This window comes from Astyanax mexicanus, chromosome 5, assembly GCF_023375975.1.
Source record: "Astyanax mexicanus isolate ESR-SI-001 chromosome 5, AstMex3_surface, whole genome shotgun sequence".
Taxonomy (NCBI): Eukaryota; Metazoa; Chordata; class Actinopteri; order Characiformes; family Acestrorhamphidae; genus Astyanax; species Astyanax mexicanus.
Genome location: NC_064412.1, coordinates 30152079 through 30172754, shown reverse-complemented (window position 1 = coordinate 30172754; position 20676 = coordinate 30152079). Strand labels below are relative to the sequence as shown.

At 37.5% G+C, this 20676-nt stretch overlaps 1 protein-coding gene across 3 annotated transcripts in view; it reads left to right on the top strand.

Annotated features, from left to right (window-relative positions):
• Positions 1 to 20676, top strand: part of LOC103029500 (testis-expressed protein 2) — a 72223-nt gene that overhangs the window by 38692 nt on the left and 12855 nt on the right. For 2 of the 3 annotated variants that reach the window (XM_022675586.2, XM_022675585.2), the window contains 7 exons: positions 167 to 509; positions 827 to 1044; positions 1169 to 1312; positions 5833 to 5932; positions 12289 to 12409; positions 16820 to 16942; positions 18623 to 18832. In XM_022675586.2, the coding sequence (XP_022531307.2) occupies positions 167 to 509; positions 827 to 1044; positions 1169 to 1312; positions 5833 to 5932; positions 12289 to 12409; positions 16820 to 16942; positions 18623 to 18832 (1259 nt within the window). The remainder of the gene's footprint in view (positions 1 to 166; positions 510 to 826; positions 1045 to 1168; positions 1313 to 5832; positions 5933 to 12288; positions 12410 to 16819; positions 16943 to 18622; positions 18833 to 20676) is intronic. The other variant, XM_022675588.2, reaches the window with a different exon arrangement.

Here is a 20676-nt window from a genome sequence, read left to right as displayed (position 1 = left end):
GCCTCTCAGCCAATTAAATTGCAGGCTCTGAACTAACTGTGTTAAACAATAACATAATTTTAATATTGAACCAGGCCTAGTTCTGGCCATTGCCTGTTGTGCTAGTATTGTTTGTTGCTCTTCTGCTTAGTTTCTGACTCCAGATCTGACCTGCTTCTCTCTCCAGGTCTCTCTGGTGCCCCCAGGCCTTGCCAGAAAGCGGATCTGGAACAAAAAGTACCCGATATGCATTGAGCTGGCCAAGCAGGACGACTTCATGTCCAAAGCAGAAGGAGAAAGAACCTCTGAAGATAAAGAGAACACAGATATCACTGTAGAGCCCAGAAAGCCTTCCTCTGTGAGCTTACAGGACGGAGGCAGAGCGGGCTCGGACAGAGAGCCGCCCACCATCTATCTGTTTGGGAGAACGGGGAGGGAGAAGGAGGAATGGTTCCATAGAATTCTGCTGGCCTCAAGGCTTAAAGCTGAAACTGCTAAGAAAACTGCTAGCCTGCCTGTCAGCAGGAGTGGTGAGTGTGTGTTTGTTTAGTACTGAAGCTACAAGAGTGCTTGCAAGGGGTGTAAGAAAACAATAATGAATCAAAGTATTGCGATATTATGTTTTGCAATGCTGTATCGAATCTCAAAAAGCTTCAGCTTTCCTAAATAATTATATTGCCGTGCTTAAAATATCAAAATGCATCAAAATATGTTGTATCAAAATCCCTGTATTCTTATACCCATCATATTGCCATTTTATTTTGTCAGTATATATTTAAATAATTAATATTTGTTCATTAATTTTGTGTGTTTGTGTACGCGCGTGTGTGTGTGTGTGTGTGTGCAGCTCCTGTGCTGTCCCACAGCCGCAGCAGTAGCCGGAGCAGTCTGGATGAGCTGCTGTCCAATCAGGCTGCTCGGAAAGAGTCCAGTATGAGTGCCAAACTGAACCCACTGCTGGAGTACAGCACCTACATGGCCAGCTACATTAATCCCACTACAGTGGGCAGCCGGAGCACCAGCCCCAGAGAGAGCCCACACAGCAGCCCTGGGGTGGCCAAAAAGGTGTGCGCGTGTGTGTGTCTGTGTGTGGGCATATGCATTTTTTTTCTCTTCTTTCATTAAAGGTGATAGTCAATATGTGATGCTGTGGGTAAATCAGTAATTCTCTTTTCTGTTTTTCCATCAGTTGCCAAATGATGCCATTAGCGAGGAGGGGCCTGTGTGCTGGGTGAACGCACTGATTGGCCGGATTGCGTGGGACTTCCTCAGGGAGCAGCACTGGGCTGAGTGGGTGTCCAAAAAGATCCAAATGAAGCTCAGTAAAATCAAGGTAAGTCTATTAGCTATGCAGACTATTACCGTATCTTTCACAATGTTCCCAAATATCGTCAGTGTGTCTTATAATCCGGTGCGCTTTATGTATAAATTCTACCGGTCAAGTTGTAAGGAGCAGTAAAGCTACTTCGATGAATTACAGAGTATAAGGGAGTTAGCGCTGCTAACTGCGGCTGGGTAGCGCTGCTAATTGGAGCTGGCTATGCTGCAAAGAATTATTTTTAGATACATATATATATATATATATATATATATATATATATATATATATATATATATATATATATATATATATATATATATATATATATATGTATTACAGTTTTGTTTACTTGGACGCTTCCCCATTAGAAGGGAAACATGGTGACACCCTTGTTCACTTGTTCACTTCGATGAAGGCACCCTTACTGGTGTCATTCATTGCGCCTTATAATCCAGTGCTCCTTATGTATGAAAATAGACCATAAAATAGACGTTCATTATTAGTTTGCCTTATGTTCCGGTGCGCCTTATGTATTAAAATAGACCATAAAATTAGACGTTCATTATTAGTTTGCCTTATGTTCCGGTGCGCCTTATGTATTAAAATAGACCATAAAAAAGACGTTCATTATTAGTTTGCCTTATGTTCCGGTGCGCCTTATGTATTAAAATAGACCATAAAAAAGACGTTCATTATTAGTGCGCCTTATGTTCCGGTGCACCTTATGTATGAAAATAGACCATAAAATAGACGTTCATTGTTAGTACGCCTTATAATCCGGTGCGCCTTAAAGTTCTAATTAAATGCTTTTATTTGATTTTTTTTTCCTACATTGTAAATGAATACATGAGTACGTTCCCCATGGCACAGTTTAACATTTAATATGCAGTTATTCTGCCTTATCGCAGTGCGGGGAAGGCGTTGTAAAGGAGGGGAAACATTTTTTCTTAAGGTGGCCGCAAACCTATAAAGCCCTGTGGGAAACCTTGCAACCTTCAAACATTGAGCAGAAACAAAAAAATCTGTAAACTTTTATCTATTTTTATTAATAAAAGTTTGTAATGTAACAAAGTAAATAATGTTACATAAAAATGATGTAATGTAGCAAAATATAAACAAAAAGTTATAGATAAATAAGAATATTAAATAAGGCAAAATTCTATTTATATAGAATATTTATATTGTGTATGATACAATATGGCACATTACATACTATACATTTTTGCTGTTTGCTAAATCCTTCTGTTCACTATTTTTTTTTTTCTCTTTTTTCGTTTGCCTCAGTGTTAGATGCAAAAGCCTTTTTGGAATACTCGATTTTGTTGCCTTTGTTTTGTAAAACACTTTTCCCAGGTGGCTGAAGTTCCTGCGGTTATAGCAGCCCTGCAGTGAGTGTAGTGTAGAAGCCGGGCTCGTTCCCGACCTCGTACAGAGAAACCGAGACAAAGCAAATGCCACTGAAGCTGCTTTCACTGAGGACCACTGATCTTAGCCGCTCAGAGTCTGCTTTATTTTATCCTCTTCTCTAGAGGCGTTTCTGATGGGCTGGCGTATACAGCCAGCACTTATCCACTCCGCTCTGGTAGCAGATCTGCAGCAGCTGACATGGGAATTGCAGTGTTTGAAGAGGCCTGCAGTAAGGGCTCTAGCTTGTAGATAATACTGTAGAGCGTTCAAGACGGTCAACTGCAACACGCTTAATGTGAGAGCAGGTCTGGGCGATGTTGTTTCACTATATTTTTATCACTGGAAATATTTACAATACCTCTTATCGTTATATTTTCATACAGAGATTAATGCATTAGTAGCATCAGATTCTTAGAAATACAGCTCTGGAAAAGTTTTTGTAGGTATATGTACCTATTTATAGGTATATGTTTGAGTAAATGAACATTGTTGTTTTATTCTATAAACTACGGACATTTCTCCCAAATTCCAAATAAAAATATAGTCATTTAGAGAATTTATTTGCAGAAAATGAGAAATGGCTGAAATAACAAAAAAATTGCAGAGCTTTCAGACCTTAAATAATGCAAAAAAAAAAAAACAAGTTCGTATTCATAAAGTTTTAAGAGTTCAGAAATCAGTATTTGGTAGAATAACCCTGGTTTTTAATCACAGTTTTCATGCATCTTGGCACTTTCTCCTCCACCAGTCTTACACACTGTTTTTGGATAACTTTATGCCGTCACTCCTGGTGCAAAAATTCAAGCAGTTCAGTTTGGTTTGATGGCTTGTGATCATCCAGCTTCCTCTTAATTATATTCCAGAGGTTTTCAATTTGGTAAAATCAGGGAAAAAATTAAAAATGATGAGGTCTCTTATTTTTGCCAGAACTGTATTATATATTACAGTTTTTTTAAATACAGTGTTTTTATAATACTTATACTGAACTTCGTTTTTTAAACAGCACTAATTCTGTAATACACTTTCTGTAATAAAATGTGCAGTTGGTCAATATGTTTTTAGGCTCTGATGAAATCCAAGATATATTTACAGATGTGTAACATTTATCACAATAACGCATTCATTTTATCATGATATGGTAAAATATTGTCATATTGCCCAACTCTTAGTTCTATCTTTTACACTCAAAAGGCCAAGTAGGTCTGTTTTCACCTTTGTTTGTTTGTAAGATATTAGAATATATTTAAATTCTAGATATGTTTTTTAAAAAATAGCCCAAAATCATGCCATTCACAGCTGACTGTAAATTGACCTATCAAAACCTAGCTATACAGTATTATATATGTCAGGGCCAGGCAGGGATAAGATAAAAGCCAATACAAAAACATAAGGCAGCAAACATATCAAGGGGAGTGAGACAGTCCAGGTCAAAACTTGGCAAGGCCATATCAGAGGGCAGGGCAAAAATGGTAAAGAAGAAAAAAAAAGGGGTCATACACAAAATAAACAAAACACATGCAAGAGAAACGCTTTTTACTGTAAGTGACAAACAGAACCAATTAAATACTTGGCAGTGACTGGAACAGGTGTCATGTGATATGTCATGTGAGGAAGTGAGTGAGTGATGGCAGTGTGTGGTGCATTAAGTTCAGGGATAGAAGATCACTTGTAGACACAAGTGCAGATGGAATATGATTGATTGCCTTCAGCAGCAGGTGTGATAATTTGTCACGAAACTGACACAGTATTATGAATGAGTATTTTGCAATATAAAGGTGATACAGTATAAATCAAATTTAAGTTTGAACGTTTTAAGTATAAAAAACATACCACCATATGTAAGACATTTGAGTAAAAGAAAGGTTTACTTTTTATCCAATCAGAGCAGTGAGATCTAACGACGATCTTGCTATCTTGTGGTCAGGGTTTAAATACAACAATAAATGCCAATTTATACTTTTGTGTCAAACCTACATCACAGCCTGAAGCACACCTCCCTAGAAATGTAACTATATAACATGACAGCATGACAACATGACAGAAACCTTGTTTCTGCCCACATATTCTCACCTTTCAACTGCAGAGCATCAAAGACTTGAGCATCACAGACTTGAGAACTCACAATCACAGAAGAAAAAACGTGCACAGCTGCATAGAGCACTCGCACAGGCTACACTGTAACATTATTTTAAACAATATTGATGTTTGACGAACAAAATGGCCCCGAATGTCTATTAAATAAAGGAAAAGGGTTTATCCTATTTTTCGCCATTATAAGGTGGACTTAAAATCCTTAAATTTTCCTTTAAATTCACAGTGCATCTTATAATTCGGTGCGCCTTATGTATGAATTTTACCAGTCATGTATTAAGGAGCAGGTATTAAACCACTCCGCAGAAATACAGCGTTATAAAGGAGTTTCAGTAAAGTTCCTCCAGCACCAAGGCTGGAGCATTACATTACATTACATTACATTTGGCAGACGCTTTTGTCCAAAGCGACTTACAATAGTCAAGTACAATGTAAAATAAGTTTAAAGGTAAAACATCTTTGGATAGGGATAAAAGGAGGTCAAAGGGGAATAATAGGATAGAGGAGTGAAGGAGGGGAAGAAGGAAATGGGGTTAGAAGTAGTTAGTGTGTTAGAGGTGTTCAGAGAGTAAGTGCTCTTTGAAGAGCTCTGTCTTCAGGAGTTTCTTAAAGATAGTGAGAGATTCTCCTGAGCAGTATTAGCATTAGCCGCTAACCACAGTGTTGGCTCTTCTGCAGTTCAGAGGTGAGTATATTGGACTGTAGCAAGGGCGTTTATTGTGTTAAAACAAGCTACGTGGGACAACCCGCTAGCTAATAGTGCCCTGGGTTACTGGAACACTGCTGCTAACCACGGCTAGCGCTGCTGCTAACTGCTAAAATGTTTACTTAAAATGCACCTTATAATCCAATGCGCCTTATGTATGAAAATGGACCAGAAAATAGAGTCCATGGTATATGGAATATTAGATTTTTTTTTTCTTTTAAACCATTACTGATCTGAAAAATGTGTGTTTTTTTTGGCTGCTTATTTAACCTGTGAACTCTCAGTTGATTGATTAATCAATAGATTTTTTTTTTATTGTGTGCTGCAGTTGCCTTACTTCATGAACGAGCTGACTCTGACAGAGCTGGACATGGGCGCGAGCACTCCCCGAATCCTGTGCGCCTCTCCGCCCTCAGTGGACCATCAAGGTGAGCTGGAGGGGTTTATTTTTATATCCTGCTGTAAACAGCAATTCCCCAGAGAGGTTTTAGTGACTAAGCACCGCTCAGTGTGTGGAGGAGAGTGTCTTCTCTCTGCTGGGGTTCAGTCTCCTCAAAACACACACAGCTACATTTTGTGTTCATTTCATCTGAAAATATCAGCTACAGAATCGTGTTAATGGTGCACTGACTGCAGAGGTAGAAAGTAATGAATTACATTTACTCAAGTTACTGTAATTGAGTAGATTTTATGAGTAATTTGTAATTTTTAATTTTAGTTTTTAAAATAGGTAATTTTACTTTTACTCAAGTACATTTTGACACGACTAATTTACTTTCCTACGTTTGAAAAACTCCCAGTTACTGAGTAAAAAAAAATGCTGGGGGAAAAACAATTCTCTGAATAAAAAAAAAAAGTTGGCACGGATGCTCACACATGGAATAACGAGGCAATAACGTCCTCATGCAATGCAAATTGCGTCTGCCCCGCCGGACAGAGCTGTCAGCTTTCAAAACTTCCACATCAAACCTGTGAAAGCATGTGGTGTAAGTACTTTTATCATTAAACAATCTGCTTAAATGTTAAAAAAACATGTAAATAGCAGTTAAAGCATAGCAATGGCAAGTTAAAAAAGAATAATGAACTGTAAATCTATAAATTATACAAATCTATATAATTACAGTTTATAGTCACCTATATGACCATAACCTTTTCAACAGTAAAGACAAAAAATGGATCATAGAAACCTATGCCACTTGTTTTATGGGGTGGTCTGAACAAACACTGCCTGAAAGATCATTAAAAACAATTTAATTTATGATTTGTTTTTACTTTTTTTTACATCAAATAATTAAAAGTAACTATGTAACTATTACTCAAAGTACATTTTAAATTGAGTACTTTTTACTTTTACTTGAGTAGATTTTTAGATGGGTACTTTTACTTTTTCTTGAGTAGAATATTAGCAAAGTAAAGGTACTTTTATTTAATTACAATTTTTCAGTACTTTTTCCACCTCTGACTGACTGTAATGGGGAGGAGAATGGTGTCTGGAATCTGGCGATTCTACTGCACGATTTTACTTTGGTGGAGCTGCATGAGACCTTTTATCAAAACTGCATATAGTCATATTAATGTAAAAGCATGTAATATTACTCTACCAGCTCAGCCACATGCTTTTTTGCTTCAGATGCTGCTCTCTCTTAGCTTGTCCAGAAATGCATATGTATATCTTTGAATGGGTGGAGCTAGCATTATTTTTTGAATAATATTTTGAATAGAAAAAATGTCATTAGATATCGTCGCTGTCCAGTGAAAAACACTTATCTCCAAAACAGCAACTTTACTGGAGAGAGAAAAAACCTTCTAAACTTTCAATGGAAGTCAATGTAAAAAGAGTTTATTCCAGGTCATTTTGAAGAGTTTCAAGATATTGGTCTGTTCATCATTTTAGCATTTTAGCACAGTGTAAGGGACAGTTTGTCTGTTCAAATTATGTAGTAAACTAAAAATCGACATAAATGGAGATAAGTGTTTTTCAGCACACCCTTCTTAATTTTCAATGAAGTCAGTGTTATATATATATTTTATTCCAAGCCTTTTTGAAAAAAATGTATTGCATGATTCATCATGAATTTCTGACTGAATGTAACAAACAACTGATGGGTTCAAGTTTTTAAGTATATTTAAAATAGACGTTTTCCATTGGAAAATTTTGACACCCCTCTTTAAATTATGTGTAGTGTTCCAAATCTAAATCCTCTACAGCGAACAAACATTATAAATATATCTAAAAATTGTTGGGGGTTTTTTTGCACATTTTGGAAATTATCTGCAATTTTTTGCTGCATTATCGTAATGAAAGGAAATAAAAACATAACATATTGGATGGCCAAGCTTGGAAGATCCTCGGTAGATTTTTTGAATATTAATGCATAAAACATGTGAAATATGACATTTACGTATGTCTTATGTAGTTTAATGGAGGGTCCCTCACAGTGACATTAAGATAGACTCACAGACATTCTGTCTCTTTCTGTCTCTTTCTCTCTATCTCTCTCACACACACACACACACACACACACACACGTTGTGAAACAGGCTGTTGTATCAGTCCAGTTTGGCGCATGATCAGATGTGTTGGCGTTGTCTTGTGACCTCTCTCTGGCCTGCTCTCTCTGACTCTTGTCCAACACAATTGCAAAACCACATCTCAGTGTGACTGCACTGCTCTGCTCTGATACATTCAGGCGTTTAGGGGAAGTGGAGAGAAAGAGACAATAACCGTCGCTGTGTCAGACAGGAGAGACAACACACTTCAGATTTTATTGAATAACGCTGCCATGGTGAACCACAGCAAACTGACGACAAGGAGATACAGAATAGGAACTTATATTCTTATAAAATATTCATTTAAATTATCCAATTTATATAAACTCGAGATCAGTCTTTTAAATTAGCCTAATGTGGTCTGCGTATATCTTTAATAATGGTAGGCTGAGTGTTTATAGTACAATTACAGCAATAGTTCTCTGAAAATCTTTTTGTACCCAAACAAAACCTGTAATTATAATTGAAATATCTCTAAATGAATCGGTATTAAAACTAATCATAATGAAAGGGAAATCGAATCAGATTGGGAACTGGTGAATAGTAATGGAATCTCGAATCACAGTCATGCTGCTTGCCATTAGCTGCTGGAGTCTGAGAGAGCACAATTGGCCTTGCTCTCTCTGGGTGGATAGAGGACGCTCTTTCCCCACATCACTCCCATGGGAATGTCAGTGATGATTAGCACAGGTGTCTGTGAGCGGATGTATCAGAGCCGAGTCGCTGCGCTTTCCTTCAGAAAGCCTTTCACTGGCTATTCGCCAATGCTGCATCAAGAGCATTTTGAAAAGAGGCAGTGGTTGACTTCAAAAGTATGGGAGGAGGCATGTGCCAGACTTTACCCTCCTGGTGTTGGGGGCAATGCTAATGATAGGGGGAAGTGCAGCTAAATTTGGGAAAAAAAAACGAGAATAAATGATACACAAAAAAAGAAAAAAATAGTAATGGAATTGATTGTGAAAATGATTAGTGATACCCAGCCATAGCTGCTTCACAGACCTGCTGACACTAAGACAGAGGGAGACTGAGGATTGTGGCTGCTTTGTTCAGTGTTCAGATCTGAGAAAAATGTGTCTGTTATGTAAAACTGGGCTTAAGATAAATCTGGACTAGGGGTGGGCGATATGGCCCTAAAATAATATCACGATATTTCATGGTAGTTTGGCAATAACGATACTCTTGGCAAAATAATAAATTAAAAATATTATTTCAAAAATACACTACTGCACCAAAATGAATATTAAATTGTATCATTGCATATGGTATGATCTGGCACACCCTTAACTGAGATTTTAAGAAATACAAGAAATTAATCAGTAACATTAATTTGTAACAAAAGTCAATGATCCAGAATGTCATGGTACTAATAATGTACTCCAAATATCTTCATATATCCAGGATTAAAGTAAAATAAATTATGCTGGACAGATTTAATCTGTCTCTAGTAGATATACAATGGGAAATGCGAAGAGTGTGAATTTTTACCCTTATGTGATAATTCAATATCGTACACGATATTGAAAAATTTTGGCGATATTATCGCGTACGATACGATATGGCATACCCCTAATCGGGACTAAGGTCTAGATCTGGTCATTAAGTGCTGAACATTTTGAGGTATTTGGTGGCATCTGGACTGCTGTATTGCTAAACTGCCTAACTAGATGAGAGCATGGACCGATTTAAAGATAGAATGACTTTCATATGCCAGCAAACAAAGAAATACATAAAAAAGGTTAGAAAGACATGTAAAACTAATGGATGGATGTATAGATGGAAAAATAAATGGCCTGATTGGCAGGAAAATAGACAAATAAATGGAAAGATTGACAAATGGATGGATGGGAAGGTAGATAGCAGATAACTGATGTATGGCTACATAGTTGTACCAATAAATTGACAGATTGACAGGCAAATAGACAAATGGATGGATGAATGGATTGTCTTATATAATATTAAATTATTTTGAGACACTGATTTATGGGTTTTCATTATCTATCAGCCATAATCATCAATAAATGCTTAAAATAGATCACTCTGTGTGTAATACATCAATGTAATATATGAGTTTCACATGTTAAACTGAATTGAGATGCACCTGTAGATGTATAGATGGTTAGATAGATGAATAAAAGATTAATGGACAGGTTGATGAGCATATAGATGAACAGATGGATTGATGGTTAAATAAAAGGACTGACGGCCATATAGATAAATGTGTAGATTGAAAGATGGGAAGATAAATATATGGACAGATTGACAAGCATATAGTTGGCTAGATAGCTGGATAGGTTAATGGATGACAGTCAGACAGATGGATCAATATGACAGGTTGACGGGGATATGGATAGATAGATGATAGATGGTCATATAGACAGACAGACTAACAGCTGATTGACTAGACAGATAGACAGATTGTCTGGCATAAAGATAGATGTATGAACAGATTTAAAGGTAAATGGATAGAATCGTTTCTGCTGTTGTGTTTGTTCCTCAATCCAGTCATTAATAATAATGAACGCAGGGCTGAACCTCTGGTAATACATGATGGATATTTGCAGTGGTGAGTGTCTCCCCTCGTACTCCTCAGCCCTCTAGTGGCAGCATGCAGGTACTGTTCAAGCCAGCTAGATGACATCATAAAGAACACAGATAGTAACAAAACACTGCTCAAAGCTGAATATGAAAGCTATCAGCTCACACACATGCACACACTCCCTGCTGACACGGACCCCCCTCTGTTCAGCACCAGGATCAGCGAGCCATATCCAGCTGTTTCCCCTTCTTTAAGACTTCTGGGATATTTCCCCTCTCTCTCTTTCTCTCTCTCTCTCTCTCTCTCTCTCTCTACCACTATCTCGCACTCTTTGCTCTTCTCCTCCTCACTGTTCGCTGTAGAGAAAGTTAATTCTGCCTCCCTGCTGGGCTCAGACTCATTCGGTGGTCCGTCAGTGGAGAAGCCCCCTCAGCGGGGGCAGGAAAAGGGGACGAGGAGAGTTTTGAAATAATGAGAAATAAGAGACGACCCAGAGGGCAATTTTAGGAGACGTCAGCGGGGCTGGAATTTCAGTTATTTGGTTTCATTATTTTTAATAATAAAACAGGACTGTTTCTATTCCTCTTTTTTTGTGTCATTTGATATCATTTATTCAAGATAAACAACACAGGGAATGATACAGGCAGTGCTCTTTAAGGTCCAGCTCCTGGGACTAGAGTGCCTGAAAACACAGGCTTGTTTTAGGACTTTAGATTTAAGATGCAGTTGAGTTTTACAAGCAGGATGTGTAGTGTAATCATGGTTGGTTTCATAATGAACTGTTTTGTGAAATATATATATATACATATATATATATATATATATATATATATATATATATATATATATATATATATATATATGTATATATATATATTAAGTGTAAAGAACTTTCACATTGCTTACTGATTATCTTCATATGGAACAAACTGTTTATTTATGAAGCATAAAGATTTCTTCAACACTCCTCAGCACTCGGAGGACAGCGCAGCTCACAGATGCCTTGTGCTGATCAACATCACCCTAGGAGTGATGAGGCAAGCTGATGGCAAGCTGCATGACCGGGATTCGAACCAGCGATCTCCTGCTTAGCCTGCTGGACCACTCTGTGCCCAGTTTTTGAACCCATTTAAAAAGTTTTAAGTACGTTTTGTGTGTGTGTATAATGAAAATCCTTATGTTTTCAGAATAAAAATTAGGAAACTCGAAGACTTAATAGATGGAATTTCTCCCTTTTGCTGCAATAACCTCAATTAGACATTTCCTATTACTTTGAGGGTTTTTTGAGGGGCTCCATTTTTCAGTACTGTTTAAATAAAGCTCAGATGTCCATATGTTGAAATGTTCAAAAATCAAGGTTTTATGGGGTGTCCTATTTTTTTTTTCTCTTGACTGTAGATTCATTAGTGTTTACTGTCAGTGTTCAGGTCTGACAGTACTTTTCCAGTAGACGCCCAATGCTGCTGAAACTACTTTTTAGAGGTGGGCAGTAGCGCCAGGTCATCAGTGTAGAAGTGAGCTGTAGATTGCTCCAATCACATCTCTTAATTGTCAGTATAATCAAGTGAGTAGAGAGTAGGGAACAACTCTGCTTACTCTGCTTTCATGTTGTCATACAGTATATCACTAATTATAAAGGGATGTAGAATGTAAATACAGTCAGATGTTTGATGATTTTTGTGTTGTTTTTCCCCTCAGGTCTGTGGTTTGATCTGGAGATTTCATACAAGGGTTCCTTCCTCATGACTCTGGAGACCAAGATGAACCTGTCCCGCTTGGGGAAGGAGGGAGAGGGTCTGGGAGAGTTCGGCAAAGAAGGGTATGGCAGACACATACACAGAGAGTAGAGCATTAACTAGTAGCCAGCCATGCTGATTAATTTATAGCTGAATCTGGTGTCAACTGGTGGTCTGGTGGTTGACCAGCTTTCAGTAGCTATTGACCAGCATATGATATTTAGTTGTTTTAGTTTATTTTACCGGTCTACATGATTTATTTTGATTGGGCTTGACCAAGCTGGTTGACCACTATGATCAAGTTTGTCCAATTTCAAATGCAACATGTCCTATGCTGGTCAAGCACTGATAGCAACATATAGTATGTTTGCACCTTGATGACCAACTTTAAAATCCTTTTGACTGTCAAAAGCCAGCATAGATCCACAAAAGCTAAACTGAATTTAAGATGGATTATTTTTCCCACATTTTTCATAGTCTTAATGTATATTGCTGAATGTTCGGTGCATTCCTTGATTCCTAGAAAGCTGTTAATAAAATGTAGATGGCATATATACTGATGCACTGAGATAATTCAGTACATAATTGTAAACTATAGAACATCAATAATAACAAATATCAGTAATGATAATATAAATAATGCAATAGTGCTACATTTAAAATGCAGTGTTACACATATTACACTTTATAAATGAACTTTGCTCCATATGTATAGATAAGTGTGTCAGAAACCACTCTGACTTTGGCTTTGGCTGATCATCGCAATTATTAATGGTGATACTTTAATCATACAGTTAGCACCATGCTAACCAGTATATACACAGTAAACTTCCATTGCTTGTTAACTGTATTAGCGCCAGTGCAGAATTAGGTAAATAGTGTACACCAAAAGTGTGTTAACTGACTGGCTTCATTTGGGGGGAAAGGGAGCTGTGTGCTTTTGCTCAGAAATTTGCTTTTATTGGCTTTTTTTTTTGCAGAAATCTATACCTAATCTGTATTTTATTTCGGTGTAATAACCTCTTTTCTGCTTTGTCTTTTGCTTTCTCTCTCTTTCTCTGTCTATATATATTTGTCTCGGTGAGTAACTCTGCACCCTGCTCGGACTAATTCTTAGAAAGCCTTCTTTAGATCTGGAGTTTTTTTTCAGTGTGGATTGTCTTTTAAAGGGGAGCAGAACAAAATACACACATTTGCTTTCTTGAAGTTTTTCAATTTGAAGGTTCACAGTTCTGTTTCCCTTTAAAATTGCATTCTTGCATGTTGTTGTTATTGTTCCATTCATTACACTCTCTCTGATGAGGATTTACCCATAATCCTGTGGGCCAAGGTTCAATCCATGCAGAGAACAATGTAAAGGACAGTGGAAATGAAACAGATTAAATCAAAGAAAAGGGGAAAAACACAGATTAAGGCCAGTCTTGCAAAAGTCCAACAGTTAATTCTCTTTTTTTCCTGAATTCCTTCTTACTTGAGATTACTCTGGCTCTAAATGTGATCCAGATATATGTAGTGTTATATACCCCAGTACAAGATGTAAGATTAGTCTGGATTGTTATTATTAGTCCTTTGATAGTTTGTTCTGATATAATTTCATTTAGAAAATAATTTCTCAAAATTAATTAATTCAAATGCAATTTGAAGAAATTGTTCTGTGACAATGTTACTAATTTAATACTAATTTATATACTATTGATCTGCATCTGTAAATCATTAAATCAATCAAAATGCCTTTATTAACATATTTCATCTAAGAAGTGGAAAAAGGGTTTATGGCCAAATGAGAGCAGAATTAATATTTTTGGTTCTGTGTGGTGAATATAAAAATACCCAATGGTTGCTTTGCTAAACTGGTTGCTATGGCTGCTTGAGTTTATCCTAAGAGGTTTGCTATTAGGGCTGCACCATAAATCTTTTAAACATTGTCAATGCGATGTGCACATGCACAATACTCAGATTGCAGGACGTGCAATGTCACCTGAGGCAATTAATCTAAACACGTCATGTTGCAATGTTTTGATTCTTGACACAAGAAGTAAATACACAGTGTTGTAATTTTCAAATTGTCGGTCAGTCTGGATCTCTAACACGAGACACTGCACGGCTGGGGGCGGGGCTGGTGATGTCACCGGTCCTGCATTGTTTAATATTGCGTCAAAAGAAAACATTGCAATGTAAATTTTTTTCCAATATCGTGCAGCCCAAGTTGCAATGATATCCAAGTTATTTGCTGTGGTCACTAAGGTCTCCCTGTTGCTACGGTACATGCGAGATGTATTTGCTATGAAGATGCAAAGTGTTCGCTTGGTATCTTAGCTGGTTTCTGTGGGATCCCAGGTGATTGATGTATCAGTGTTACAGTCTGGCACTAAACTAGCCTTGAAGTTGCTAGGGTGTTGCTAGGGGGTTGCTAGGCAGCTGCCGGGTGGTTGCTGTTGTACCTCATGTTGAAGGTTGGGTGTTACAAGTTTATTTTTTTTAACAAATTAGAAAATGAGCCCTCAGTCAAATAATCTGGAATTGAAACAGTGCAGGACAAGAGTTAAGAAGAAGAAGAAGCAGAAGATATAATAAATAGATACAATTAAAAGAAATAATAATAAAATAAAAAATAAAAAAGATTAAGGAGAAGAAGAAGAAGAAGAAGGAATAATAAAGAAAATGAAGGAGATGAATGAGATAAAATAGTTGTGCATTGCTTTGCAATCATGATAACTAAAAATAATCTAAATAAAAATAGAATAAAGAATCAATCTGTCATTGATGAAATATTAAATTGGGGCAAATTGTTTAATAATTAAATCCAGTTTGTGCTTGCTATTGTTTAATATAAAACTATTGTAATATTGTAATATTGTAATATAAGACTATTGTAATATAAGACTATTGTAAGTCGCTTTGGACAAAAGCGTCTGCCAAATGTAATGTAATAATAATAATAAAAAAACAACAAACACCCTCTAGTTCCATTCAACAAGCTGCTCTCTGCCTCCCCCTAGAGTTCATTATGTAATTAGAAATACTCAGTTCAGGAAAACACGGAAAGACTTCTGGAACCTATTAAACACACTAAGACTAAGACATTACATCAGCAGTGAAGGCCTAGTGGATCATTCTTGTGTGTGTGTGTGTGCGTGCGTGCGTGCGTGCGTGCGTGCGTGCGTGCGTGCGTGCGTGTGTGTGTGTGTGTGTGTGTGTGTGCGATTAGTAGTTCTTGTAAACTGAGTCTTGTAAAACGTTGCATGGTGTGTGTCTGTGTGTGTGTGTCTGTGTGTGTGTGTTAGAGTGCACTGTAGTCAGCGCCTGTAGTGTGATGTTTGATATTGTGGAGAATCCCAGTCCAGTCCTTAAGCACCCAAAGACAGTCTGTAGGTTAGTGTTCTTCTCTGCAAAGTCTGGTGTCTGGTCAGTCTAGTGATGAGCTGCAGATCAGTGGCTGTAGATATCTAGAATAGAGGTTCTCACATTTTCCACCTCAGGGTCCACCTGTTTTAACTACAAAACATGACTGCCCACAAAAAAAAAAAACTTTTTACATAAAATTGTATTTGTCCTTTATGACAGGGTTTCTCAACCGGGGGGCCGCGAACCACAAGGGGGCCTCGAAGCACCCTTTAGGGGTCCGCAGGCTCATCCTCAGAGGAAGACAGTAGTTTGTAGTGAGCACTTTAAATCAAGGGTCTCAAACTGGCGGCCCGCGAACGATATTTTGCGGCCCCCGACTTGAAATCAAATTTTAGTGTTTTGATTTAGTGTAGTGATTGACTACACCTGTTGCTTGATTTGAATTAAAAAAACGTCACGGATCCGCCCACACGGCGAGCCGAGTCATCAGGTGTTCTGTCGAGTTGTGCTATCCTGTCAAACCGTGCTACTCTTATGTGTATATTTAAAGTTAAATATACAAAAGAAGCACAATATTACAGCATGTTTCCAGTAAGAAGTTCATGTACTATATTTGGAAAGCCTAAATCACCGTTTCAGGGTGAAGTTATGGAAGCAAGTATTTATTATACTCTGCTTTTTTTTATTATTATTATTATTGTTATTTTATTCATTTATATATTTATTTTTTATTAGGAGGGCCTTGACGCTTTTACGTTGTGAACAGGTGCGCCAGAGTGTAGAAAAGGTTGAGAACCCCTGCTTTATGAGATATTGGGACAGCTTTGAAGTGTGCATTTTTGTTAATGTTTATATAGTTTTAGAGTTTGAATAGTATTGAGCTGATTGTTACTGGCCCACTACAGAAGATGGACCTGCAGACCACTAGAAGGTGCTGCATGACCCACTGGCCTCTCACGGCCCACAAGTTGAGAAACCCTGATCTAGGAACTTAAAGTCTAACAGTGTATAGCTTGTATGTGGACTCAGGACTGCAGGTCTTTAAAGAATGGACTGGGATCCGCCGTTCCGGGGCATAGTGGGTTTAAGTTCTTAAGTTCTCATGATCTGTCCGTTAATGCTTGTGTGTGCGCGTGTGATTCTCTCAGGCACAGACCCCGTACTTACTGCCTGGCCGACAGTGATGAGGAGTCGTCCAGCGCCGGCTCGTCTGATGAAGATGACGGGACGGAGAACTTGGCTGATAAAAACCTGCCCCCCGGTGCTGAGGGGTGAGTAAAAACCCTGAACACATTTTTTTTTTTTTTTTTTAAGTGAAATTATCCAATTTTAAGGTCATAAATCTTTTTTTTTCTCTGATGGGAATCTAAGCATTATAAGTGTAAAATTGTTTTATGTTTGTATGAATAATTATCTTATTCAGTGTTACTTCAAATTCCCACATTATTTGAAGTAATTTGAACTAAAAATAAGCACAAAAAGTCACCAATCAAATTATACTGATTTTTATGTACAAATTTAGTTTAAAATAAGGGATTTTTGCTTATTTCAACATTTTGCCTATATATTACATGTATTTGTGCTCTCCCTTCTTCACCTCTCTATTTATCACTTTCTTACTCTCATATTCGTCCTCCTTTCTTCTCTTTTCCTCCTTGTTTTACTTCAGTTTCTCTTTCTTTGCAGGCTTTTGACTCCATTCCCTGTTTCTTTTTCTTTATTGTCTCCCATTGTGTACATGCCTTTAAGCTTCCTATACTTTTCTATACTTCTATCCTTTTTATTTCTTTCTAAGATTGCACGAAAATGGCTCTCTAACTGAAGCTCTTTTCTCACGTATTACTCTGCTATGTACACACTTTCGGCTAAATTTCGGCCGATCACATGCAGCTTTGGAAAAAAATTAAAACCTCTGAAATATAATTAAGAGGAAGATTGATGATCACAAGCCGTCAAACCAAGCTGAACTGCTTGAATTTCTGCACCAGGAGTGGCATAAAGTTATCCAAAAGCAGTGTGTAAGACTGGTGGAGGAGAACATGCCAAGATGCATGAAAACTGTGATTAAAAACCAGGGTTATTGCACCAAATATTGATTTCTATACTCTTAAAACTTTGAATATAAACTTGTTTTCTTTGCATTGTTTGCGGTCTGGCAGCTTTACATCTTTTTTGTTATTTCAGTCATTTCGCATTTTATGCAAATAAATGCTCTAAATGACAATATTTGTATTTGGAATTTGGGAGAAATGTTGTATGTAGTTTATAGAATAAAACAACAATGTTCATTTTACTCAAACATGTACTATAAATAGCTAAATCAGAGAAACTGATTCAGAAACTGAAATGGTCTCATCATTTTTTCTAGGGCTGTATTTTGCCTGAAAATTGTCAGATACCGATACATAGCCGATCAACCTTCGCATGTGTAGTATATGTGATATATTGAGTTGAAAACCCTGTGAAGTTCTTGCCAATACACAGCCCTTCTAAAGGGTATAGTATGAAACAGTTGATTCTAACTCTTTCAGATCAAACCCCTAGTGGTTATGTTTTTAAACTTTTTATCCAGGCAAACCCTAAACCACAGAAGTTACTGAAGCTCAGGAGCCCTTTCTGTTCACACACAATTACTGCTAATCACAAAAAAACTCATAAAACCATCAAACAGGGGGTTGAGTTCTGCAGAATCAGTGTTGCGCACTTTGTTAGGAGGCTTAGGGGGTTTTTGTTTGGTATTTTCCGTTAAACTGTGGTTGTGCTTCATGAATCAGATTGCAGAGAACAGTTTTAGATTAATATCATGATTCTGAGTGGCTTTCATTTATGCAATGAGTTCTGAGCGTTTTTATTGCCTTGTCCTCATAACACTACCTTAGTCCTGAAATCTTGCTTAACTTAATGCTCATATCTAAACTTAACACTAAACTGATCACATTTCTCCTCCACAGATACTCTGGAGTCCACAGACCGAGCAAGATCATGAGATTCGTGGACAAGATAACCAAGAACAAGTACTTCCAGAAGGCGGCGGAGACGGAGTTTATTAAGAAGAAGATGGAGGAGGTGTCCAACACACCGCTCCTGCTCACCGTGGAGCTTCAGGAGTGCAAGGGGACGCTGGCCGTCAACATCCCCCCTCCACCCACTGACAGGATATGGTACGTATATTTAAATTGGTTCATCCCAACGTCACATTAAACAAGACAACATATGTACTGTATTTAAGGGTGTATTCACACCTGTGATTAGTTTTTCCGGTCCGAATTAGTTGATGAGTTTGTTTACTGCGTTTTCCCCCTTGGTTTGGTTTGTTTTCACACAGGCACAAACCTAAATGTGCCCCAACAAACAATGCAAGCACATTGTCTCCTCTGATTGGTCAGAGCTGTTTTTTTAAAGTAAATACAGCAAGAAGGTCTTGTGTTCCAGATCAACACTTATATTTGTGTAGTGTAAAAGCTGTTTTTACTGTGAACTTTGCCTCTGCGCTTTTTAAAAATTTGCCTCTGCGCTTTTTAAACACACAGTTTTCAGTGAGATGCATGGTGTGGATATCCGTCAGTTCCCCACACAGGCAGTTGTGATGGCATTAGTTTGTATCTGTAGTAATAATCTAAATAATAAATCAGCTTAAACTGCACCCGAACAGGCATTTAGCTCAATCGTGATAGTTTGTATCTGTAGTACAAGATTTTTCACACTATAAGGCGCACTGAAAATCCTTAAATTTTCCCAAAAATCATCAGTGCGCCTTATAATCCAGTGCGTCTTATGTATTAATTTTACCAGTCGGGTTGTAGAAAGCAGTAAAGCCACTCAAGCCACAAATTGCAGTGATATTCAGGAGTTTCAGTTTAGTTGTCCAGCACCGGGGCTGTAGTTGCATTAGCATTAGCCGCTAACCGCGCTCACTATTTCCCCGTTCAGAGGGAGAGAGAGATTTATCGGCCTGCAGCCTGCTCTTAACCTTGGCTAGAACTGCTAGACCAGCATTAGCATTACCTGCTAACCGTGCTCGCTATTTCCCCATGCAGTGAGGAGTGTTAGCCTGTAGCCTGCTCCTAACCCTGCCTAGCCCCTAATGCTAACGCTCCAGCCATAGTTTAAATAAATGAAAGTGCTTTACTCACCCAAATAAACAGCTTTCAGAAGAGAAATCTGTGTAGATTTACATTCAGCACTCATTTGACTTAAAAAATGTAAAAAGTGTTTGTTTAAGAATTACAGTTTTGTTTACTTAGCTTAGCCGTACTTAACTTAGTTCGCTACACCCCACCACCACCCACTGGCGAGACCTGCTGAATAAGAAGTTCCTTGTAGTGTCTCTTAAAATGTGCCTTGTAATCCAGTTGTCCTTGTGTATGAAAATAGACCAGAAAATAGACGTTTATTATTAGTGTGCCTTATAATACAGTGCGTTGAAAAGTGCAAAAAATACGGTAATAATCTTCTACGGTAATAAATCAGCCTAAACTGCACCAAACAAGGCAGAATTTTAACTGGACTAAATAGTTTGACACCATAAAATATCATCAGTATCTGTAATGAGAACTGGATCAGCACAGCAGGATACAGTAGTGTTTGTCCCTATATTTTGTATTTTATAAGTTACTATATGTAAATTCCTTTAATATTAGGTTTTGCTATATCAGTATACACATACAATATATGAAGAACAGTCTATTATAACTTTTTCATTTTTTCATTAATTTAATGTAGCAACAAATAATTAACATTTTTTAATTACAAGCTGTTTGGCTGTCCTCAAAAATATACATAATAGGATGTAAGCCTGTCATAAAAACAGTTTTGGCTTGGACGATATGTTATTCCAAAAATAATTGTGGTCAACAATACTATTGCGTAACTCTGTTCCACTCGAAAACAAGGTAGGGGTACAAAAGAGAAATGGTATTGGGCCTCAGATTCCATGAAGTAAGACTTTTAACACTAAAGGCTGGATTATTCTACTGCTTTTGTGAATAGCTCAAGTCTATAAAGT